The sequence below is a fragment of the Lemur catta genome, chromosome 1, assembly GCF_020740605.2.
Source record: "Lemur catta isolate mLemCat1 chromosome 1, mLemCat1.pri, whole genome shotgun sequence".
Lineage (NCBI taxonomy): Eukaryota > Metazoa > Chordata > Mammalia > Primates > Lemuridae > Lemur > Lemur catta.
In genome coordinates this window covers 66,176,603-66,203,742 of record NC_059128.1, presented here as the reverse complement: position 1 = coordinate 66,203,742, position 27,140 = coordinate 66,176,603, and the positions used below count along the sequence as shown (strand labels likewise).

Sequence of the window (27,140 nt, the reverse complement as noted above, 5' to 3'; positions counted from 1 at the left end):
AGAGATACATATTTCACTTTTTACCACTAAGGCATGTTAAAACAGATATAAATGTGGAAGCAAACAGTTCAATTTCTAACAAAGTGCTTAATGATGCAGTTCCAGGAATGCATTGTGGCATAAGAGCGGAAGCACCTGTAACAATCAAAGGATTAGTAAAGGATTACCTGCTTCAGGGAAAAGACAAAGGACTGCCATTTCCCAGGGTTGTCTGCACTGCCTTTGTCATGAATTTCAAATACACTTAATGAAAACAAGAAGGTAGGTTCACAGTTGCAAGTTACCAACCCAAAAAGAGCTTAGCACAGAGGACTAAAGGGGCAAAAAGGATTTGGATACCAATAAAGAATAAAAACAAAAAACAGAGCCAGAGGCATAGAGAGGAGTGGCATAGAGATTTTTAATTTGGAAGGCAAAAGGTTACACTTAATAGAATGCAGAGGTCAGGTTAATGAACATTCATTACAAAGTAGTTTTGACACAAAGCGAGGGAACTTCTCTGGCTTTCCACTTGCATACCAAATCAGAGTCGGTAGTAAGCACAAATCTCAAGAAAATCCACGTCCAACAAGCTGCTGTCTCAACAATTCTTATCCAGGAAAATCAAAAGTGAACCTAAAAGAAAGAAGCAGAAAGGTAAAATGTCTTATGATCCTACAGATGGGGCCTCAAATCCTTCGATCTAAATTCTAACCCACAAAACAGTTCAGGGGTTCCTAAACTCAGGGCGGTATTTAAACCAGGCTAGAACAACCAGAATGAAGCAAATATATTTCACAGAACATTTTATGGGCATAGTATCCAGAAAAATTAATGTTCAAACATGAATCCTAAGCACACCAAGGCAAAACTGACTAGGAACAGGGAGACATGGGTTTTAACTCCAGCTCTATCGTTCATTAGCTGCATGGCTTTTACGTAAGTAATTCTGACCTCCCTAGACCACAAATTCTTTGAGGTGACTAGGTTGCAGTTTACCATAAACAGCTCTTCTGGATTTAAAATGCTTATAAAGCATGGATTTCCAGTTTAGGGGGAGAGGAGGATAGGGGAAGGAAAAATTCAAGAAAGAAAGTAGATTCAGGACCAGCCTGGGCAACACACTAAAACCCTGTATCTACAAAAAATGTAAAGGAAAAAAAAAAAATCAGCTGGGCATAGTGGCCCCAGCTACTCAGGAGGCTGAGGCAGGAGGATCATTTGAACCCAGGAGTTGGAAGTTATAGTGAACTATGATTGCACCGCTGAACTCTAGCCGAGGTGACAGAGTGAGATACTGTCTCTTAAAAAAAAAAAAAAAAAAAAGGTAGAGAAAAATTCCTAATCTCAGATTTCACAAAGAACCAAAATAAAAGAAGTAATTTAGTTTTAATTTTAAAAATAAAGTTGGCCATGCTCACACCTATAATCCCAGCATTTTGGAAGACCAAGGTGGGGGAATTGCTTGAGACCAGAAGTTCAAGACCAGCCTGGGCAACATTGTGAGACCCCATCTCTACAAAAAAATTTAAAAATTACCCAGCACAGTGGTGCAAGCCTGTAGTCCCAGCTACCCGGGAGGATTGCTTAAGCCCACGAGTTCAAGTCTGTGGTGAGTTATGATTGCACCACTGCACTACAGCCTGGGCAACAAAGCAAGACTTTCTCTCTCTCTCTCACTCCCTCTCTCTCTCTCTCTCTCTCTCTCTATATATATATATGTACACACACACACACACACACACACACACACACACACACATGAAAAGAAAAGGTTATTTTTAGCAAGGAGGAAATGAAGAATAACTCCAAAAGAAGTGGCTGCATTGCTACCACAGCCAGATGGACTTGGCTCCCCAAAAGATACAGGCTTCCCTTCTAGTCCCTCAGAGTGGAGCTTCCCACCTAGCAGACTAACATGGGTGTGGCCAGAAACGGACCTCTTGGCCCTAGGGGCTCCAAAGTCTCTACCCATGAGCAGCCAATTTTCCCAGAGGGTGCCTAAAAATACTGTAATCTTCTATGTGTGCCATGACTTGAAAAAGGTTGAGAAATACTACCTTTCAAAAAAACTGGACTACCCCAGTAGGTAAAAAGTTGGTTCAAATGACCTGGAGATTCTAGCATCAGAGCTTAAAGGCAAGGTTTTAGACTTTTAGCCAGCATGCATTTATTTCACTAACAATGGTATTGAGAGAAATGCTACATAACTGCAGAACATTCCTGTATCAGTGGAATTGGAACATTCCTGTATCAGTGGAATTGTGAGAAATGTATAAAACAGCAGTAACAGCAAAAAGTGTTCACAGTGCCAAACACGAACAGACCTATTAAAACTCACTTATTCATTCCATCAACTTTCTTAAAGCAAACTCTCTAGTAATAGACTATGCACCAATATAACATATCAGTTCTAATGGCCAACGTGAGAGAGGACTACAGCAAAAGGCCATTTTCAGTGAACAAAGCCTTGATACTTATAGAATTATAAAAGAAATCCTAGTTTAGTATAAAAGTTAAGTTTTGAGATTTTACGATATAAAAACATTTAAATCAAAGATGTCAAGGCTAGTCCTTGTTGAAGGCAAAAATGACCTATCAGAGTTAAGACTCTTTGATAGTAGTTTTCAGAAAAACCTACTTACAACGATCTACTCCCTTCTTTTAAGGCAGATACATTTACTAGACATTATTCTAAAAGCAGAGATTCTAAGATTCTTTGAAACATTTGCTCACAAAATTGGACTATTAAACAGCTCAGTAGAATGATTTCAACTGTTAACCAGGGCATAAAGGTTTCAGGAAACAAACTAATAAATCTCCTCCCCTGTTATCAAGACATGCAAAATGGAAGACACCTACTGAGGAAAGTTAGCATGACTTCTTCAGTCTATTTTACCCATGCAGAAAAGATAGCTCCATTTCATCAGTCAGTTCTAATCATCTTAAAAGAAAGCAAGGCACAACACAAAAAACTGTTAAAAATAATTACTCTCTGCATAGATAGAAAAGATAATGCCAGACAGGGTCATTTCTATTTGGAATCTGTATTCTTCTCCAGCACCATCTCTATTCAGATACTAGCACTAGGCAGATATGCTCAAATACTGACTTTCCTTTGAGTCCACGTCATCCTGGATCCTGGCTGCCCAATTAAAACTGAAATTAGAAATAATGTGAATCATAGTCCATTCTGCATAAATTCTAGATTCAGAGCTCAATTTGAATCACTATAATTTTATAAGGCACAAATCATATAAAATTCTAAAAAATGAAACGAACTTTAAAGATCAGCTAGTGTAATCCTCTCATTACAGAGATGAGAAAACTGTAACCTGATAGTTTTTGACGAATCTGTCCAGAGCTGTGCTGTCCAACAACATAGCCACTAGCCACAGGTGACTATTTAAACTTAGTTAAAATTAAATAAAATTAAAAATTCAGTTCCTCGGTCACTTAGCCACATTTCAAATGTTCAATACCCACATGTGGCCAGTGGCTACCCTATTGGGCAGTGCAGACCCAGAACATTTCCACATTGCAGAAGGTTCTACTGGACAGCACTGGTCCAAGGTCGCCCTCCATAAAGCCAGGTCTCCTAATCTGCATTCTCCTCCATTTCTCCTGAACCACATTATGGATGGCCAACTTTGCAGAAACATTTGAGATAGCCTGTCTTCATCCTTTCTTATCAACCTCTCCTAAATTTTTCCCATTTAAAAAAGAAAAGTAAGTTCAATATTTTTAATGAAAACCTTCTAACAGGAAGATGTATAAAATGATCACCTGAAAGTCCTAAACATAATAGAGAGGAAGAAATATAAAAGTTTGGAGTTCAAATGTCTGTTATCAAGTTCTCACTTATTAGTTCCAGGGATTGGACAAGCCAACTTGGTAATTTCACCAAGGTTTAATGACCTCAGATGTAAAATGGGAATACTACTATTTGTCTACCTCCATCATAGGGCAGGTGATAAGGATCACATGAGTTAATGTATATAAATGTGGAATGTATGTGAATCTTGTAAGCCTGGTAATGTGATAACTGTAAAACATTTTACAAATGTTGTTTAGGCTGGGTCCAGTGGCTCACACCTGTAATCCTAGCACTCTGAGAGGCCGAGGCGGGAGGACTGCTCCAGGTCTGGAGTTCGAGACCAACCTGAGCCTGAGCAAGAGCAAGACCCCATCTCTACTAAAAAATAGAAAGAAATTAGCTGGACAACTAAATATATATAGAAAATATTAGCCAGGCATGCCTATAGTCCCAGCTACTCGGGAGGCTGAGGCAGGAGGGTTGCTTGAGCCCAGGAGTTTGAGGTTGCTGTGAGCTAGGCTAATGCCACGGCACTCACTCTAGCCTGGGCAACAAAGCAAGACTCTGTCTCAAAAAAAACAAAAAAAAGTTGTTTAATTTTGTAATAGGCCTTATACAAATATTGTACATTTTGTTATAATTTGTAATTTCCTACCTCTTGTGAATGAATAATGGGAACCTGAGAATATGATGAATAAAAAACAATTGAAGAGAAAAAAAAAAAGCCCAAATGAGGATCCACAGAAACTCCAAGTGGGGATGACCTGGAGTAGGAGTCACCTGAGCTGGAAGGATGGAGAAAATAAGGCAGGAGTTAAGGCAGCAATGAAATTCATAAACACAAATCTACCTGACATTCTTTTCTTTTTCTGATGGCCTTAAAGGGACCAAATACAAAACAGAGTTCAGTCACCAATTAGTAAGTCATCAATTAGTGGGTTTTTTTAGCAAATAGAATAAGCACATTCAAGGTTTTAAGAATAATACGTAAAGAATTAATCTTGCCTTCCAATCAGGGACAAATGAGTTGAAAAAAGTTATGCTGTGTCTACCTCAGAAGATTTTCTACAAATTTAGGACAGTTCCCTTTTTTTTCCCCCTGGGAGAGTTCCTTTTTGAAGAACTTATTTGGTGACTGGACCTAATTCAATATAAGGTGGAAATGTCAAAGAGAAAATGAAATTGAAATAAAAACAAAATAGGGCCCCAACCAACAAAAAAATTAAAGATAATTGCCAGTGGAAGGTCACTGTTAAGAATAATAAAAGGTCTAGAACAAACCAAAAAGGGAGCTCTCAAACTGATAAGATAAAAAAAAAAAACAAAGGGGAAATCTGAGGGTCTTCTTCCCCTATGTAACAAAACCTTTGGTTTTAGGGTCCCGTGCCCTTTTGTTCCTAACTCAACAATGCCCACTTCTGGCCAGAATGTAAAGCACCCCCCAATCCAGCATCTAAACCCACTCAGACCTCTGCTGCCCTCCTATGACTGGAAAGAAACTAGGTTGCATCATAAAGATATCAGTGGTTTCTTCCCCTAAACTCAACTTCTTTTGTATGTTGTAGTACATTCTCGCTGCATATGAAATGTATTATACAATCCAATAGGTGGCAGCAGAGCCCAAAGAATAACATTTAGATCCTCTTCTAGTGGTAATTTTCTCGATTACTATACTTTAACTGATGAATTCAAAAAGCCAACCCAATAGCATGTTTGCAAACAGTATTGCTACTCAGAGTCTAAGATGTTCTTCCCAGCCCTCTAGCCCTCTTGCTTCAGCTAGGATTAAGCACTATGAATTTTTAAAGACCTGTGGGAGAATGGTCCCCATTATAAAAACAAAACACTAACAAGCCTTTAGCACAAGCACTGGGCAAATAATCTCCCTGGGAACTGACCACACTTCCAAGCTGGAGTTGGTCCCTTTGTGCCCAGTTCATCTTTCCTTACGATCAGGACCCAATTCATCTGAAACTTTGATTCCCAAACTGTGACCCAATGTAGCTCTGTCCCTCTTTTTCTCGTTACCCTTCAGAACACTTGAAAGGATGACATTTTTTTTTTTTTTTTTTTTTTTTTTTTTTTGAGACAGAGTCTCGCTCTGTTGCCCAGGCTAGAGTGCCGTGGCATCAGCCTAGCTCACAGCAACCTCAAACTCCTGGGCTCAAGTGATCCTCCTGCCTCAGCCTCCCAAGTAGCTGGGACTACAGGCATGCGCCACCATGCCCGGCTAATTTTTTCTATATATATTTTTAGTTGGCCAGATAATTTCTTTCTATTTTTAGTAGAGACAAGGTCTCACTCTTGCTCAGGCTGGTCTCAAACTCCTGAGCTCAAACGATCTGCCCGCCTCAGCCTCCCAGAGTGCTAGGATTACAGGCGTGAGCCACCGCGCCTGTCCAGGATGACATTTTTTGTAGAGAATTTCACAAAGAAACATGGAAAGACAAAACAGGAAATAATTACAGAAAGTATATAAAATTTTAAATACTCAAATCCACTGAGCTTCTGTGTTATGCATGCATTTAAAATTTATTGCCAAATACCAAAAATTAATCATTTCATGCGTACACAGATTCTTGGGGCTCAGAAGCTCACTAGGAGTATTTTCACATTTATATTTTCATTTTTATAATATAAATATTGAGTCTTTCTTGACCACCTGGATAGCTACGCATAACTAGTACTGCCAACTAATAGAGCAGCTAACTTTTATTACAGGGTTTCTCAAACTGCCATCTTTGTTTAGACATGTTTTCAGGAGACCACAAAGTCTGAATTTAGAAAAAGTTGTGATAATAGATCTAGGTCTTATATTAGTCTTGGCTGAACTAAATTACCTCAAAAATTTTCAAGTGTTATAGGACAGGGAAGGACTTAGGACTAGAAAGGATTCAAAGCAAACTTCAACTGAATCTATAATGTTTAATCTGTTCAAAATCTGTCAATTCCAGATGGTGGATACATGGGTGTTTGTTACATTATTATCTGTACTTTTTTGTCATTTGTTTTCATAATAAAAGGAAAGTAATAAGGTGAGGACAGTGGATAAAACACTTGTGGTATCTTTCTAAATTTATTTAACTCTATAATTGACAAATATTACATAATAAACACCTGTGAGCAAAAAGCGGTTATAAAAATAGTTGTTTTCTAAAGTCAGACTAGATTATCAGACTTCCTAGTTATAAGATTTCTAGCAAGGCTCTCACACACAGTTCCTCATCTATAAATGGGAACAGCAAGCCTATCCTCAAGTTTTGTTTTGTTTGTTTGTTTTAAGAGATGGGGTCTCACTATGATGTCCAGGATGGAGAGCAGTGGTTATTCACAGGCGCCATCATAGCGCACTGCAGCCTCTAACTCCTACCTCAAGCAACCTTCCTACAGCTGAGATTACAAGCACACCACCATACCCAGCCCATCATGAAAGTTATTTTGAAAATAAAATGAGATACAGAACGAAAAGCACTTAAAGCATAGCACACAGTGAGCACTCAATATCTGTTAACTTCCTTACTTCCCTTTGAATATATTGATTTTTTAACTCAATCCCATTTTCTTTTGATCTGCCTTTTTCAGAGTGGCTGCTGGTTTCCAATGTCACCCACAAATTCATGCAAGATCAGTTACATTATAGATGTTTATTTTTTTAATACCAAACTCTCAGATGGAAAATATGAAAAATGTTCAATCTGCTTTGTTCCATTTCCTGAGTTGGTATAAATACTGAAAACTCATTTGGAACTATTTTTAAAGTGCTTTGGCACACTGTACATATAGCTGAGTTAGAGGCACATAAAAGGGGCAAATAAAATGTATTATTTAAAAAAAAAAAACCTGAGAGCAGTACAGTGTAGTATATGTCAAATGAAGGCTCTGTAAGAAAAATGCTCTGGGCAATGCCACCAGAGAGAAGGATTTTTCTATAAACATATTCTCTACAGAATGATTTAACATTGCAATCTGGGATTGAAGATTTTGCTGTACCTGGAGCCCATAATTCCCAGCTTAACAGGTGGTCCTAGGTTGTTAATATGGTCTATAGTACACAGTTTCTGCTGAGCCTGCTTTTTTCTCTCTGTTTTTGTCATAATTTTGAAATACTAAGCTCTCTGCAGCAGAGTCCTCCTCCAATCATGACAGCCCTAGGAAATAATTTTCCATGATTTGGTATTTCCCTGAGCCTAGAAAACATCCTTGAAATGTTAGCTCCGTCCCCTTCCTAAGTATACTCATGATTCATCTAGAAAAAAACATCTTCAGAAATCTAGAGAAAGACAATCAGAAGATTTATGACCTTTCCAGAAGTATCTATCAAAAAGCCCAAGAGTTACTCTTATTTGCAAGCGCAAGAGTCAATGTTGATGGGTCAGTTTTCTAGCTGCGCTCAAGAAGGGAGAGTCCAGTCCCTTCTCTGGACTCTCACAGTATTTGGTTCTGATTTTTAGTGAGGCTCTAGCTCTAACTGTACTGTATTTTAACTGTTATGTTTACATGTCTTCTTCCCTACTAGACTGATCACTTCTGGAAGGCAGGGGCCACATTTTACTTTTACGCATATTCCCAGCTACAATACACCGACTGGCACATAGGGAGGACAACTCAAGTCTTAAACAGGTTACCAAGGAGTTAAATTACATTAAAATAATAGAATAAAGTGGTTCCCAAACTTTTTTTATTGAAATAAACCACTCTGTCCACTTATCATTACCAAAAATGAAATCTTACCCAAACTAACAGAACTGTTTTTGTGACAGTATCAAAGACAAAGATTTATGTAACATATTATAAGTAAATGACTAATTCAGGTCAGAAAATGAAGTACAGTCATTGTCATACTATTGCAAGCACATTACACATAGGTGCTCCAACTCTTGTATTAGATTTCTACTGATTAATACCAAAAATGATAGCTTTCCATGTGGTGGCAGGAAGAGGTTGGTCCTAGGATAGTCTTCCCCCAAGAAGGATAACACTTCCTAAGGTTCTCTTTTCTCTACTACCCAGTAACAGCAACATTAAATTTTACAAAGCAAAAGCAAACAAAAGAGCACATGCATTCATCAGTAAGCTACATGAGATATTAGAGCACTGGGCCAAGAGCACCACCAGACTGAGGCACTACCCTGCAAACACTTAACTATGTGGCCAGGAAAGCCACTGGATTGTTCTGGGCCTCTGTTTTCTCATATATAAAGTAACAGTGTTGACATACAGTTTGGAAAACATCCCTATACTTATCAGAGCTTCAGCTGAACTCAAGAAGGTACAGCTAACTCAAGAAGGGAGAGTCTGATTGGGAGGGAGGGATGGAGGGGAAGGCATACCACACATGAAGGAGAGGCCAAGCTGAGCATGCTTTTTGACTTCTGTCAGTCAAAACAACGCCAACTCTACTTTTGTTTTATATACCAGGATTCTATATAGGAGTTTGGGGAAAAAAGAGCTCTACTGCTAATAGAAGACAAAATGGCATTCCAAGTCACTACAAAGATCTAAATAATTTTTTAAAAAAGAAAAGAAAAAGTGGCAAATGAACCAAACAGCATCTCATCTTATATTTTAAAGTCTTCTCCCAAGTTAATCTAATTCCCCCACTTACTTCTACTTTAGGACACATATTAGCAAATGGCCATAGTCATTCATTCAACATACACTGGAGCCTATCAGGTATAAGTGTTCTATAGTGGGTACTATGAAGACAATGGCATTTAAAGTCATCTGAAATCAAAATCAGAAAAAAATTAAAGAACAAATCTAAAGGCAAAATCTACAATTTATGTCTCTTCCAAAATCTGAGTTATTTTCATGGAGTTATTGTGCAGAAATTATTGCACTAGCTATAGGCAAACACTCCTTTTCTGTTATCTTAATGATTTGCAGAACAGCGAGAAGAAAAGGCAATGACCATTAGCAGTGGCACTGATGAATCATGATGATATTAATGTACACTTTGCAGACCAATAGGAAATTCTGCAAACATCTTATCAGCAAGGGAGCCTTGCCAACCACGATCAAAACCAGCCCTAACCAGTTTCTCTTCTTAAAATCAACATGATTATCACTTACATTCTTCCAGTCTCCCACTCCTCAAGTATATGGGAATGATTCAGCCAACAAAGTTCATGACAACAAGGTGCAAGATGGTGTTGGCAAAGAGAAAATCAGCAAAGGCTCGCTCCGGGGAGATGCCTTGGAAATCTGCTTTGTTCTGTGGGTTGATCTGTATTCTCAGGCAAACTGTACAAGAAGCAAAACACAAAAATGATTATCTAGAAGTATAAAACAAATGACTGCTAATGAATTACCTTATGACCCAACAATTCTACTCTAACAGAAATGAATGCACACACATTGAAAGGCACGTACAGGAATGATCCCCACAATCTAAAAGTCTACCAAAAGTAAAATGGATAAATTGTAGCATATGCAAACAATAGAATACTATACAGCTATGAAAAATAACTCCTATACACAAAATGAATGAATTCCACGAATAAGTTGGGCAACACAATCAAGACATTAAAAGTACATGCTGTATGATTCCATGCATGTAAAGCTTAAAATGAGGCAAAACAAAGCTATGGTAAATCAAGTCAGGATAATGGTTTTTATTCTTCATGGGGTTGGGGGGTGACTGGGAAGATGCAACAAGGTTTCTATGGTGCTGATAATGTTCTATATCTTTTTTTTTTTTTTAAGAGACAGGGTCTTGCTCTGTCACCCAGGATGGAGTGCAGTGGTGCAATCATAGCTCACTATAACCTCAAACTCCTGGGCTCAAGCAATTCTACCACCTTGGCCTCCCAAAGTGCTGGAATTACAGGCGTGAGCCACTGTCTGGCGATGTTCTATATCTTGATGTGGGTGGTGATTAGATGAGTAAATTTAAAAATTCATCAAACTGTACACTTAAATTTTGTACTCTTAACTGTTTTGTTAAAGGAAAATTAAAGCAAAAATATGACTTCTCAGAGTTATGCTAAAAATTAGAAGCTTACTCAGAGAAAAAATATACAACCAAAACCCACAAAGCTCTCATATCTCCTGAATTAGAGGTTTCTAATTATACCTAGATGGGGATGTAGCTGAAGCAGTAACGAAGGGACTGAGCTGAATGACAAGTTATAAAAATGTGAACTATTTTCTAATAGCATATGTACATAATGGATAACAGATTTTATGAACACAATATGCTCATCCATGATCTCATAGTTGTAGATAAACTATCTTTGATCTCAAAGTTCTAGCAGCTGCTTATTTGTCTCAAAAACGGCAAGAGACCAAAGCTGTATAACTCTCGACAGAGAACTCTCCACTGCCACATTCTATAGCCTTGAAGAGTCTACCAGGGGCGGGGAACCTGCAGCCTTCTGATTTCAAGATTGTTCTTTTTTAAGCACCAAAGGAGGCAAGAAAAGCTTCATCTTTCTCCGCTGCACCCCTTTTAATAAAAGGATCTGCTCTGTAAAATTTGGATTCACTCAAAAGGCCACACTCAAGGATCCAGAAGGCCACACTCTAACCTGATACCTTAGCAATGGTCACCACTGACAAGAAAAGGAAGCTCCAAGAGTACACTCTTCCAAAATACCTTTATGTGTGTGATAAATTATTACACTACTTAAGAAAACCCAAATTTGCTTCAGGCTAGTATAATTCCATCACTAACCAAGAAAAAGTGACGAACTGAGATCTAATCCAAAGGTCACAAAACTATCAGACTAGTTCTCCAGCGCCCATCACCATGGCAACAGTTTTCACTATGCTTAAACAGGTAAACACCGTGGAAGCACCACTGATCTTTTTAGGCTCCCAGACCCTTCAAATATGAAGGGCATTTACTGAAGCAAGGGCAACCAATTAAAATCCTGCTGTAGAAGGGCAGATTGGCTCATCCATTTGGGAGAGCAACTGGCAATATCCATTAATTTTTAAAAGGTTTTTACCTTTGACAAAGGAATTCATTTTACAGAACAGAGACATTCTAAGAGCATGTTTGTAAAGTTGAAAAAAATTAAAACAGTCCAAACATCATCAAGGGGATTAAACAACACTACTGACATACAAAGAAATCCCACGCAATTATTCAAAAGAATAAGGTAAATTCTGTACACCCTTACAGTAAAGACATCCAAGCTATATTAACTGAAAAAAAAACCAAAAAATTATCCCATTCCATATTTCTCTTTAAAAATGTGTGTGTATATACATGTATGTGTATATATATAAAGATATATATAATTATTTTGTCATTTGTTTTACTTGAAATCTACAAAAAAATCTGGAGAAATAGATACCAAACCATTAACAGTTGTTACTGGGGTGGTAAACAGGTGGTAGTTTACGGAAAATATGAGTGGACAAAAGAAAAACTCTCCATGACAGTGGATAAGACAATGAATTAATGTTATCATTACCACGTTATTTCAATGACAACACAAGAATCAGAGACCCACAGAGATGGAAAGGACCTCCAAGGTCCAGACCAACACTCCATTTGATGCATAAAATGCCCAAGGGATGGTAGGGAGTGGGCAAGCTGGAGGAGGCTGCATGAATCACCTGGGAAGTTTTCCAGAGTATACTCACTACTTACAGAAGCTAGTAAGCCACCCCAGATGGAGAATTACAAACTTTCCAGAGCATGTGTTACTGCTAAGGGTGTCACATCTCTCAGATGCGTTGGAACAAAAAAGGCAAAGAATGCCTGTTCAAAAAGCTCCTCCACAAATGGTCCCTCAGTCTCTCTCTGAGCACTTCCAAAGATGGAAATTCACTACCTCCTCAGGCAGCCTGTTCCATTTTAGCAATTCTAATTTAATCTATCCCCTTAAATGTTCATTCATTCAGCAAAATATTTACTGAGCATCTACTACATGACACGCATTGTTCCAGGTGTTAGGAATATGGCACAGACCAAGAGAGACAAGAGTGTGGCTCTCAAGGAACTTCCACTCCAATGGAGACAAATGTATAATAAATAAACAAGGAATTATCAGGTAGTGAAATATGCTACGAAGAAAATAAAACAAGACAATAAAGAGTGTCTGGGAAGGGTTTTTTTTAATTCAATCATCACAGAAGATGCTATTTAAGACCAATATTTGAAAGATAAGGAACCAATCACATAAAGATCTGTGGGCAAAGTATCCTACATAGAAAGAACAATCTTGACATGTTCTAGGTATAACAAGGTCAGACTGACAAGACTGTAGTGATTATGGGGAAGAAGACAAGGGCCAAACCCTGTGGGGGCTTTGTAAACCTCAGAAAAGAGTTTGGATTTTGTTCTAAGTGCAATGGAACAGTATTTCAGGGTTCTGAGGTGAGTAAAATAATCTGATTTACATTTTTTAAGGCTGCTAGAACTGCAACATGGGGAATGGTTTGCAGTGTTGATGAAGCAAAGGATCACTTACGAGCCAAAGAGCTAGGGTAATGGTAGTAAAAATGGACAGAAGTGAAGAGATAGATACAGGCTGTATTTTGGAGAAAACAGAGCTTGCTGATGAAACGGATGTGGGAAATAAGAGAAATCAACAGACCAGGGAAACCTAAATTTTTGCATTCAACAACTCAACCAACATTGACACCATGTACTGACTAGTTAAGAGGCAGATGGCTGCGCAAGAAGGGTCAATTTGGGACATGTTAAGTTCAAGGTATATATCAGACATCAAGTGAAGACATCAAGTTGGCAATTGGATTTACTAATTTAGAATTCAGGGGACAGGTCAAAACTAAAAATATAAATGTGGTAGTTGTAGGTATATAGATGTTATTTAACTATGGAAAGAAATACCAAACTGAAGAGATCTAGTACCAAACTCTCAGTGAGAGATGTACCCAGCACAAACAGTAGGAAGGAAAAGCCAGTCAGGCTAGAAGGAACAAGCAGGAGACTGTCATACTGTAAAAATCTTTGAGAAGCAAGCTTTTCTTTTACCCAGAAGGAAGCAGCCAACTATGTTAAATGCTAATTTATAACATGGCGAGTGTAGTTTCAATAAAGTGGTGAGGACAGACCACCACCACCAAGAATGGGTTACATAAAAAATGGAAGGAGAAACAGTGACAAACAATTCTTTCAAGAAATTCTATGATGACACAGAATAAATGGAATGGTAGCTAGAGGAGTATCTGGGGTCAAACGGAATTTTTTTAACTGGACAATATAACAGCATGTTTGTATGATGGGAATGATTCAGTAGAGATAGAGAAATTAATGATGCAGAACAGAAGGATAATTGAAGAAGCTGAGTGCCCAAGGAAGCAAGAGAGGACTGGATCCTCTGCACAAGTGAAGGAGCTGTGACAGGAAAGGGACACATCACCCACTATAATGAGAAGTTAGTCAGAGAATATGGGTACAGAGGTAGGTGAGCTGCTATGATTCAGTGAAGGGAAGATGAAGAGAATCCTGTCTAACTTTTTTTTAGTGAAAAAATAAAAGCAAGATCATCAACTGAGAATAAAGGAAAAGAAGAAAAGTAGAAAGAAGAGAATGAGAAGTTAGTAAGCATATTCTGAGAAAGCAAACATATTAGGGAAATATTATCACAGGACCACTGGGTCCCCACGCAGGGTTGGGTGATCACTGTGCTCCTATTCTCACCAATAATTCTCCATCAGCACTGTATCTAAATTTACTTGTATGTGTCTCCCACTAGATTATAAACTGTGAGAGTAGAAACCATGTCTGTGTGCTTCACAGTTGAATGCCCAGCACCTCGGCAGAGAACCTAACACATAATTGTTCAGTATTCCTTAATTAATTATATGCATGCTCACAATTTAATACATACAGCAGTAAGCACTGAGGCTGCAGAGATGAAAAAGACAGCCCCTGCCCTCAAGGGCTTACCGTCCAGAAGGAAGACTGACAGACACACAAACACAGAGCAGTGCCCCATCCATCTCTCTCTCTCTCTCTCTCTCTCTCTCTCTCTCTCTCTCTCTCACACACACACACACACACACACACAAGTCATAATATAGGAGAGAGACCTAGATCTGTTGGGAGAGTCAGGGAAGAGTTCCAAAGGGAAATAGTACTTGAGCTGAGAAGTCTAAGAAATGAAGGAATTTTGAAGGCACTAAAGCAGAAGAAAAACAGCTTGAGACATTACAGAGTGTTCAAAGAATGACAAGTAGCTCAATAATGCTAGAGCAGAAAGTACAGAGGAGGCAGAGGCAAGAGAAACTGAAGATAGCAACAAAGCCAGATCATCAAAGAGTCCGTATGCCATGAAAAATATTTGAATTTTACTTTGGGATCCACAGACAAATTTTATGTGGGAGTGGCACAATCAGATTTGCAAGTCAAATCAAGCCTGAATATATAGAAGATGATTGGAAAGAGAACTACAGGCTGGAAGGCCAGTAAGGAGGATTGCAGTATCTATATAAGAGACATTAAGACCCTGAGACTTTTGAGGATGAAGAAGCAGTAATGGATGTGTGAAAGATATTTAGAAACAGGACTATCAGACACAAGAGTGGCAAACTTCCAATCTCTTAGATAGCAGTTATGGGAGATAGTATCAGGACCCACAAATCTGATGGAAACTTCCAAATGAAATGCTGGATCCCAGTCTACACTGCCCAATGGTTTCCATGAGACAGAAAATACTCTGGATTTAAAGAAGATGGCGAACGACAAAAACTGCCAGCCAGAGTGTCTCTGCAAGAAACACAGAATTTAGAAGAAAGTGAAAAAAAATAAACGGGCAGACAAACATAGATCAGACGAGGGTCGGAAGGAAGAGTCCCTGGAACTACAGGAGACTCCACAGGAAGAAGCTGTGAAGAACTGGAAGGAGAAAGGCCCCCCAAGAGGCTTGGAGACCAGCAACAAGGGTAGGTGGAGCAGCTACATTTCCCCTCCCTTGCGTTTTGGACTGCAGGTGGGCTCCTGAGTGGAGAGACCTGCCCACACCAGCCCAGAGACGGCCACCGCTAGTGAGCCATGAGCCTCTTGCGGACAGGGCACCAGGCTCCCAGCTCCCTCGGGGCACCTCCCAGTCCGCAGACCCGAGCTGATCGGCAGGCGCCATATTGCTTCATTCTCCCCTCCCCTTTCCCTACTGATGGCTGCCAAGAGAGACAATTTAGCCACCACCCGGAGGCATCTGCAGGGAATGGGACCTTTCCTTTTGGGGACCTACAGCAGACTGAGGGGTACTCAGATTGTGAGCGCCCTACCCGCCAGCCCTCCCAGGTGCTGCTTGCCTGGTGACTCCAGGAGAGCAGGGCAAATCTTGAGGCAGAGAGACATCGATCCAGCTTGGGCACCCCATGGGTGACTTGAGACCAGCACTCCTCTCCCTGGAAGGGTCAGGGATTGATCTCCAGGGCCCTGGGGACAGGCCTGCAGACCAGATCCTGTACACCCAGCTCTCGATCACATTGCCCTGGGACACAGAAGGGTTATCTGTGAACGACCCAACTGAGTGTGTGTGTCCTCAGGGACAGATCAGCCTGCCTGAGGGGCAACCCTCCTCTCACAGGAAGGCCTTGTGCCCAGCCCAGGCTGTGATCCACAGCCAGGGTAGATCCACTGGCTTGAGGTCCTGCCTGCTGGCAGAGGCCTGAGAGAAACTGCATAATAGGGGAGGGTGGAAAGGAGCAAGGTCTGCTCCAGACTGCAGGTCTGAGACAGCCCCACCCCCACATGCAGACTTTCGTCCTGGGTTGGGCCGTTCCAGCCCTCCCTGGCAGCTTTGCCCAGAGGCAAATAACAGACCTTTGACCCCTGCTAACAGCATTTGTGGAGCTTGAGGGCAAGCTCACCCAACCCAGCTCTGCCCAGACTCACTCCCAACCTGCCCCCACTGAAGTGCAAAATAAGGACACACCTGGAAGTCCTAGGGCCCCACGCACCATGTGAGGCACTGGAGTGACTCTCCAGAGGGACAAGAGCTGGTTACAGGACCCACAAACAACACTGCAGCCTGCTCCTCCCAGCAAGCGCCACCTACTGACAGGGAGGTCATTCTGCACACCCTTTTACTACATCTACTAACTCATAGTATAGGATGTGGTCAAATCTCACCCACAAACACCACCTACTGGCTCAGAGACTAAAGAGGGTGTGTCATTTATCCAAACGAAAATCTAAAGGTAAGAAGCAACAGCTGATCCAGATGGGAAGGAATCAGCGAAAGAACTCTGGAAGTATGAATAATCAAACGGAAAGCACACCCCCAAAGAGGAACACCAGCTCTCCAGCAATGGACATAAACCAAATCCAGAACACTAAAAAGACAGAAGAAGAATTTCAAACATGAATTGCAAGAAAACTCAATGATATGCAAGAAAAAATGGGTAACTAACACAAAGAAACCACAAAAAAAAATCCAGGACTTGGAAGAAAAATTCACTAAGTAAATCGAAATATTAAAGAAAAATCAAACCGAACTCCTGGAAATGAAGAATTTATTCAGGGAATTACAAAACACAGTGGAAAGCCTCAAGAGCAAGGTAGATCAAACAGAAGAGAGAATCTCAGAGATCGAAGATAACACCTTCCAATTGAATAAGTCAGTCACAGAGATAGAGCAAAGAAATCAAAGAAAAGACCACAGTCTGCAGGAAATGTGGGATTACATGAAGAAGCCTAATGTGAGAGTTATGGGCATTCCCGAGGGTGAAGAAGATAATACACAACGGTTGGATAAGCTATTTGAAGATATAATTGAGGAAAATTTCCCAGGCCTTGCTAAAAATCTGGATATACAGGTACAAGAAGCCCAGAGGACCCCTGGGAGATTCACTGCAAATAGGAAGACACCACATCATGCAGTCATCAGACTGACCAAAATATCCACTAAAGAGGCCCTTCTTCAAGCTGTAAGGCAAAAGAAACAAGTAACATACAAAGGAAAGCCCATCCGAATAACACCAGATTTCTCAACTGAAACCTTACAAGCAAGAAGAGACTTGGGCCCCACTCTCACTCTTCTGAAACAGAATAATGCCCAGCCTAGAATCTTGTACCCAGCAAAGCTAAGTTTTGTATACGAAGGAGAAATTAAGACACTCTCAGATAAACAAAGACTAAGAGAATTCACCAAGACAAGACCAGCCCTCCAAGAAATACTCAAAACAGAGTTGCACGCGGACCAGCACAAGAAACACTCACAAATGTAAAAATACTGAAAAGCTAAAGATCAAAGGCCACATACCACAATGGCTCAAGAGAAAACATAGTAATGAAGTTCTCTACCCAACAGGATGAACACAAATCTGCCCCATCTATCAGTTCTCTCAATAAATGTGAATGGCTTTAACTCCCCACTCAAGACACATAGGCTGGCCCAATGGATAAAAAAAAATACAAGCCAAGTATCTGCTGTCTCCAGGAAACTCATCTAACCTGCAAGGATGCATTTAGACCGAAAATAAAAGGGTGGAAATCGATATTTAAACCAAACAGAAGCCAAAAGAAGGCTGGCGTGGCGGTTTTAATTTCAGATAACTTAGTTTTTAAATCAACAAAAGTAATGAAAGACATAGATAGTTACTATATAATGGTGAAGGGTACAGTTCAACAAAAAAACATAACTATACTTAATATGTATGCACCCAACTTAGGTGCACCCAGATTCATAAAGCAAACCCTACTTGATCTAAACCAAATGATAAACAGCAACACCATAGTATCTGGAGACTTCAACACCCCGCTGACAGCACAAGACAGATCCTCCAAACAGAAAATAAACAAATAATGGACTTAAACAGAACACTAGAACAAATGGGCCTGACTGACATTTACAAGATGTTCTATCCAAAATCCACTGAATATATGTTCTTCTCATCAGCTCATGGGACTTCTCTAAGATTGACCATATCCTAGGACACAAAGTATGTCTTAAAAAATTTTTAAAAATAGAAATTATACCATGCATCTTCTCAGATCACAGTGGAATAAAAGTAGAAATCAACCCTAACAGAAATTTTCATTTCTACTCAAAGTCGTGGAAGCTAAACAACCTTCTCCTGAACGATTATTTTATAAATGAGGAGATCAAGATGGAAATCAAAAGATTCTTTGAACTAAATAACAAAGGAGACACAAGTTATCAAAATCTGTGGGACACAGCTAAAGCAGTCCTGAGAGGAAAGTTTATTTCCATAAACGCCTATATCCAAAAGACAGAAAATCTACAAATAGACAACATAATGAATAGATTCAAAGAGCTGGAGAAAGAAGAACAGACTGACCCCAAACCCAGCAGAAGGAGTGAAATCAATAAGATCAAATCAGAACTAAATGAAATGGACAACAGGAAAACTATACAGGAGATTAATAAAACAAAAAGTTGGTTCTTTGAAAAGATAAACAAAATTGACATGCCTTTGGCTAGACTAAGAGCAGAAAAGAAAAATCTCTAATAAGCTCCATCAGGAACATGAAAGGAGAAATTACAACTGATGCCACAGAGATACAAGATATCATTTATGAATTCTACAAAAACCTTCATGCACACAAAGTGGAAAATGTGGAGGAAATGGACAAATTTTTAGAAACATACAGCCTCCCTAGGCTCAACCAGGAAGAAATAGAATTCCTGAACAGACCAATATCAAGAACTGAAATCAAAACAGCAATAAAAAACCTTCCCAAAAAGAAAAGCCCCAGACCAGACAGTTTCACACCCGTATTTCACCAGACCTACAAAGAACTAGGGGCTATCCTACAAAAGTTATTCCATAAAATTGAGAAGGACGAAATCCTCCCCAACACATTTTATGAAGCCAACATAACTCTGATTATTAGGAAAGGACACAACAAAAAAAGAAAAATACAGACAATATCCCTTACGAATATAGATGCAAAAATTCTCAATAAAATCCTAGCAAATCAAATCCAGGTGTTTATCAAGAAAATAATCCATCACGACCACGTGGGCTTCATCCCAGAGATGCAGGGATGGTTCAACATACGCAAATCTATAAATGTAATTCACCACATAAATAGAAGCAAAAACAAAGACCATATGATCCTCTCAATAGACACAGAAAAAGCATTTGACAAAATTCAACACCCTTTTATGATAAGAACGCTTAACAAAATAGGCATAGATGGGGCCTACCTAAAAATGATACAAGCCGTATATGACAAACCCACAGCCTGTTGTCATACTCAATGGGGAAAAATTGAAAGCATTCCCACTTAGAACTGGAACCAGACAAGGTTGCCCACTGTCCCCACTGCTATTCAACATAGTGGTGGAAGTCCCTGCGAGAGCAGTCAGGCAAGGGAGCAGAATCAAGGGTGTCCAAATGGGGACAGGAGATGAAACTCTCACTCTTTGTTGATGATATGATGTTATATCTAGAAAACCCCAAGGATTCAACCAAGAGACTCCTGGAATTGATAAATGAATTCAGTAAAGTCTCAGGATACAAAATCAATACACACAAATCAGAGGCATACATTTATGCCAATAATAGTCACACAGAGAACCAAATCAAAGATTCAATACCCTTCACAATAGCAACAAAGAAAATAAAGTACCTAGGAATATATTTAAGGAGGTAAAAGACCTCTACAGGGAGAACTATGAAACACTGAGGAAGGAAATTGCAGAGCACGTAAACAGGTGGAAAACCATACCATGTTCATGGATTGGAAGAATCAACATTGTTAAAATGTCTATACTACCCAAAGTGATCTACAGATTCAAAGCAATCCCTATTAAATTACCAACATCATTTTTCACAGATATAGAAAAATAATTTTAGACTTTGTATGGAACCAGAGAAGACCCATTTAGCAAAAGCAATTTTAGGCAATAAGAACAAAATGGGAGGTATTAATTTACCAGACTTCAAACTATACTACAAGGCTGTGGTTATTAAATCAGCTTGGTATTGGCACAAGAACAGGGACACAGACCAGTGGAACAGAACTGAGAATCCAGATATAAAACCATCCTCATATAGCCATCGAATCTTTGACAAAGCAGACAAAAACATATACTGGGGAAAAGATTCCTTATTCAATAAATGGTGCTGGGAAAACTGGATAGCCACATGTAGAAGACTGAAACAGGACCCACAGCTTTCACCTCTCACAAAAATTAAATCACGGTGGATAACAGACTTAAATCTAAGGTGTGAAACTATTAGAATTCTAGAAGAAAATGTGGGAAAAACTCTTATAGACATTAGCCTAGGCAAAGAATTTATGAAGAAGACCCCAAAGGCAATCACAGCAACAACAAAAATAAATGGGACCTGATCAAATTAAAAAGCTTCTGCACACCAAAGAAACTGTCACGAGAGCAAACAGACAACCTACAGAATGGGAAAAAATTTTCACATGCTACACATCCAATATAGGAGTGATAACTAGAATCTACTTAGAACTCAGGAAAATCAGCAAGAAAAAAATCAAACAACCATATCAAAAAGTGGGCAAAGGACATGAATAGAAATTTTTCAAAAGAAGACAGAAGAATGGCCAACAAACATATGAAAAAAATGCTCAACATCTCTAATCGTCAGGGAAATGCAAATCAAAACCACAATGAGATATCACTTAACTCCAGTAAGAATGGCCTTTATGAAAAAGTCCCAAAACAATAAATGTTGGCGTGGATGTGGAGAGATAAGAACACTCATACACTGCTGGTGGGATTGCAAACTAGTGCAACCTCTGTGGAAAGCAATATGGAGATACCTTAAACAGATACAAGTAGACCTACCATTTGATCCAGCAAATCCATTATTGGGCAGCTACCCAAAAGAACAAAAGACATTCTATAAAAAAGACATCTGCACTCAAATGTTTATAGCAGCACAATTCACAATTGCAAAGATGTGGAAACAACCCAAGCGCCCATCAATACATGACTGGATTAATAAAACGTAGTATATGTATACCATGGAGTACTACTCAGCTATAAGAAACAAGGGTGATATAGCACCTCTGGTATTTTCCTGGATAGAGCTGGAACCCATTCTACTAAGTGAAGTATCCCAAGAATGGAAAAATAAGCACCACATGTACTCACCATCAAATTGGTTTCACTGATCACCACCTAAGAGCACATTTAGGAATAACATTTATCGGGTGTCGGGCAGATGTGTGTGTGTGGGGGGATGGGTGTATACATACATAGAGTGCGATGCGCACCGTCTAGGGGATGGACACACTTGAAGCTCTGATTCGGTGGGGAGGGGGAGCAAGGGCAATACACGTAACCTAAACTTTTGTACCCCCATAATATGCTGAAATAAATAAATAAATAAATAAATAATAAATTAAAAAAAAAGAAAATACTCTGAATTAGGCCTCCTTGCCTTTCAAATTCAAATTGGTTTTAGATTTGTAAACTAGGGAGAACTATGAAAAAAAAAAGCCAAAATTATTTCACATAGATTAAAGAACAGAATAGACAGAATAGACCAAAATTGTAAAATGATTTAAAATCTTATTTGAAGAACAAAAACTTATGTTAAGGACAGTCTTAATGTTTTCCACTTATCCCTCCTAAACAACACCTTAAATAAGCACAGATTTTAGTTGGGTGAAAAAAAGTAAGCTGAAAGGGTTGCCAACATTGAAATGTTACTCAAAAAAGGTATAGGTGTCCTCCTCTATAGATATCTCACCTCAAGATCAGCAGTCAGCTGCTGAGGATGTTTGAAATCTGAAAGAAGAAAAGTATTCTATCTCTGAGGTCCTTTTAAAGCTCACATACTACACTCTGTTAATTCAAAAAAAGATATCTCAATGACAATTTTCTACCTCTGGCTCCTTGAAACTATGGGTAAGTCTCTCAGCTATGAGAAAATAGAAGAAAACAGACCACTTTCAAGAGTATATGCTAAATTAATACATGCAGAGGGAATGAAAGAGAATAAATTGTCAAAAAGAAATTAGAGAAGATTAAAGGACTTTTCCCTCCAATTTATCCTACATACCAACACCAATTTTAAGTCTCTTCCTTTCTTTCTGGGTTTGTCTTGTTTGTTTGTTTGTTTGTTTTTGAGACAGGGTCTCACTCTATCACCCAGGCTGGAGTGCAGTGGCACAATCATAGCTCACTGTAACCTCAAACTCCTGGGCTCAAGCAATCCTCCTGCCTCAGCCTCCCAAGTAGCTAGAACTACAGGTACATGCCACCATGCCCAGCTAATTTTTATTTTTATTTTTTAGAGACGGGTCTCACCATGTTGCCCAGGCTGGTCTGGAACTTCTGGTCTCAAAGGATCCTCTCACCTCAGCCTCCCAAAGTGCTGGAATTACAGGAGTGAGCAACCATGCCCAGCCCTCTTCCTTTCTTAAAAAAAATGAAAAATTTAAGTCATGAAAAGTTGTCGAAAGTAAAAAAAAATAATAATAAAGAAAAATCCTCAGATGCTTTCCTATTACCTACAGACTAAAGTCCAAATTCCTTGGCCTGGCATTCAAAGCTCTAGCACCCAGCACCACCTAATCCTTTAACATTATCTCCTACAATTCCCCTTCTCCGGCCACACTGGCCTCCTCCATTCTCATCCAACAGGAAACACACCACAGGGAAATTAGAAACCCCAGCATCATAAATAGGTACACGGCTTCCTTTCCCAACAATCAAAACAAACAATAAGCATCCAGACTTCCCCTAAAAACCAGTCTCCAGCCCTGCTGCAATGGCTCACACCCATAATCCTAGCACTCTGGGAGGCTAAGGAGGGAAGACTGCTTGAGGTCATAAGTTTGAGACCAGCGTGAGCAAGAGCAAGACCCCATCTCTACAAAAACCAGGAAAATTAGCCAGGCATGGTGGCAGGCACCTCTAGTCCCAGCTACTCAGGAGGCTGAGGCAGGAGAATCATTTGAGCCCAGGAGTTTGAGGTTGCTGTGAGCTGTGATGAGGCCACTGCACTCTAGCCAGGGTGACAGAGGGAGACCCTGTCTCAAAAAAAAAAAAAAAAAAAGCCCATCTCTAGTTGATGACCTAAGCTAACAAGTGGCAGAGAAGGCAGGATTTAGTAAGGTCAATGCCGTCAAAAGAAATGCAAATCATATCCTTCTCTGACAACTATTAATTGTCATGAATCCTCTCTGGTCCTGAAACCACTTCATTTCTGTAGCCCTATTATCTGTTATCTGATAGGTTTGGAAATCCCAGTCCCCCATGTTGACCCTACCATTAATATGCCCTTTTATTAGGCATTCTCTTCAATGACAAGCCATCTAGTTCCCATTGGAGAGGAGGGAAGGGAGTCTGCCAATTCAATTTTAGCCACAACAGGCTCAAAAACAGGACTTGGCATAAGCAAAAGTCATCTCCTCAAAAACCTTCTGGCTTTATCACACTAATAATCTATAATTCTAGTCCATGCCTACTCTTCAGCAAACCACAATCTTCCATGCAACCCTGAAGTCATTCCAAACTCTGAAAAGTCAGGGTGGCTTTGCCATGAAGAAGGTTTCTTTCTTGAAAATCAGTTTTCAGGGCCTGTCCTGTTCCTATTCTTCCAGACCTAGAGACAAAAACATCCAACAAAATTAATCAAAAGTTCCTTTGATCAGAGTTTCTTCTCTTGGCCAGCTAACAAAATTCTAACCCATGTACTAGGGCACAGGATAGGGGGTTGGGAGGCTGGAGAGTATGTAGAGCAAAGAGTGTGGTGTATTTGGTCTGATCATGGTAACACATCCTAAAGACCAGGTTGCTACCACAGAGAACAAGGTCTTGGTCATCTAGGACGAAATTCAAAGATGACAATTAAATATCCAATCAACAGGGTAAATCTCCAACTCCAAATCAGGCTCATACACAAGTCATTAGGCCCTTAGACCTATTTTAAATTCTTAGAAGTAGAAGTATCTTTAGTGTGTCTGAACTAGCAATGTGAATGTGTAAAAAGCATTCTATAGATCTGTAACTTTAAGCAGAGCACTACTGTAAATGAAGTCTCCAGACAATTCTAATTCTGTATTTTGTCTGTACTCCAACCAGACCATAAACTCTTGAGGACAAGAAACAAACATATGCCTGATGTATTCCCAAAGCTTTAACCACAACACCTCGGATTCAACCCAAAATGCAATAGATGGCCTGACGATGATCACGCTGAGAAGAAAACATGAATCCTGGCACGTTTTCAAAGTCAAGCAGCAGGCAATACCAGTGACAAAAATGGCCCATGTGGTGGCCACCTAAAAACTGCATTAGCTAACACTCAATGGGCCAAGCCTGTTTTCAGTATTCATTGAATCCCTGCTGGGCAAGAAAAGTCAGAATTTGGCAAAAATTTACTAAGAGAGTTCTCATTAAATATGACAGTCTACAAGGTTATCAAATCCCGGAATCAGAAGGAAAAATAAAGCTAAAACAGAATTATATCAATAAAAATTGAGTTCAGGATAGTGAAATAACAGCTTAATCCACAAGAAATAAGCAGGAGCAGCTAAAAGCCAAAATCAAGTAAAGGAAGATTCAACAAGCAAAGAGCTTACATTTCACCAGAATTCAGTAGTAATTAGCCTAAGGTGAGAGAGATGATTCAAGGTTGGGTTTTTCATCTTAAAAGCCTACTAACTTTAAAGTTGTGTTAAAGCTAAGTGAAAGCTGGAATGCGGTTTTAGTGGCTCACCAGGTTGAGCAGCAGCATGAAGGTGGTTTCTTTAGACATTTAATTCCAGCTCCTAGACAGCTGTTTGGTATTAGGCATATGACCTAACCTTTCTGAGCCTCAATTTCCCCATTTACAAAAAGCAGGCAAGGCAGGCTCTTCTCATAACTTCACACGGCGGTACTCTGATATAAAAGAATACTATGGGAACAAAAGCAGCATACTCAAGTAACACACTATTATTGCGATTATTTATAGAAAGAATCATTACCCGCTAGGATGAAACTCCCCACACAAGAGATGAAGCCCGAGAGAAAAGAGTTGAAGGGGAAGGTCCCCACGAGGAGACAGTAACCGAATTGCAGAGCCCCCGTCAGCAGTATATACAGGAGGTACGCATCCAGCAACTTCAGACGCTGCGGAGTGGAGCTCAAGTACTCTTCTAAGAACCGGGAGATGACCGACACTACCGACGCCGACATGACTACACGCAGAGCACTCCAACCAGCGTTCTCCAAACTCCTGGAGGACCCTGCGACCACACCGGATGTAGCGTTTGCGCATGCGCGCCGTCGCGCCTAAGCGCCGACTTCCCCGGTGTGCCAATTTGCGCAGGCGTATAAGCAGGCCAAGGCGCGTGGGACAATGAATGCGCAGGCGCAGACTGCATCGCCTGAAAAACGAAGCGCCAGAAAAACTTGATGCGTCTGCGCAATGGGCTCAATCACTAAGCAGGACACGTGTACTCTTTTTGTTCTGTTTCTGCAGTCTGATTGGTGACGCCCACAGTTGCTCTGGCAACAAGATACGGCGCGAAGAAGAGGGGAAGAAGTTTTACGGCGGACAGCGCAGCTAACCAGGAGGTTCCGCCTCTCTTTGGTCCTCCCGTGTCCTCAAAGATTTAACTTTTTGGATCTGCTTTGAGGCAGTGCTTGGCGTTCCCGGGGTTTGGTACCAGCCCAGCCCTAAATCTGGTAAGGGCGCTGTCTGCAGATGTCTGTCAGAAATCATTAGAGCAAGTCGAGTTCCTCCGCAGTGAGAATCACCGCGGCCAATCACTGCGCAGGCACCAGTTCAGACTTGGTTAGTGGGGGGATTGGGTGCGATGTGCGGCTGGAGGGAGGAAGCTTGATCTCTCTACAGGGTCCTGAACTGGAGCTCGAGTCTGGCCCTGCGGTGCATTTATTGGGAGTTTATTCGTGCCCGATGATATGCTAAGTTGTAGGGCCACTCTGGTGAATCAGATGCTGTCGCCGCCGTTGAAGAGAATAAGGGTCGAATATCATGCATAGAGTATATGATCAAGTTTAGCAGCTCTCTCCCCCCAAGCTGGCATCTTGAACCTAGTGTAATATTCCAGGATATCAGCGCTAAAAGGCCCGCAAGAGCATGCCTGATTCAACCCTGCCCTCTCCAACTCATTTTGCAGAAGAAACTGAAATGAAGGTTTGAGCTTTTGTGTTTTAAAAATTGAGATTAGTTATTTATGTTTAGCGTTTTAACTTTTTTTTAAAGCTCTGCCTTCTAGCTTTGGTTGCCCTTTTAATTTCACATGAATCTGACCTTCTAGACCTAGTTCACCTCACTTTCCAGCTGTCTTTTTGCACATAACCAGGTACTTGATTTCCAGCTTCTTAATAACTTTGCATACTGTCCTAGGTATGCAAGCAAAATTCCTAAAATAGCAAGTAAACAACAATGTTCCTTCATTTTCTCTTTTTATTTCTGTCTATACTGGAAACTCCTTCAGCATTAATAA

General features: G+C 40.0%; 1 protein-coding gene across 1 annotated transcript; it reads right to left on the bottom strand.

The window, feature by feature from the left end:
- Nucleotides 1-380: 380 nt before the first annotated feature.
- DAD1 (defender against cell death 1) lies at nucleotides 381-25,972 on the bottom strand. Its single transcript, XM_045526110.1, has 3 exons — nucleotides 25,653-25,972; nucleotides 9,869-10,039; nucleotides 381-615 (listed from the first exon to the last, which is right to left on the bottom strand). The coding sequence occupies exons 1-2, from the start codon at nucleotides 25,861-25,863 to the stop codon at nucleotides 9,909-9,911; spliced, it is 342 nt and encodes a 113-aa protein (XP_045382066.1). The 5' UTR covers nucleotides 25,864-25,972; the 3' UTR covers nucleotides 381-615; nucleotides 9,869-9,908.
- Nucleotides 25,973-27,140: the final 1,168 nt, after the last annotated feature.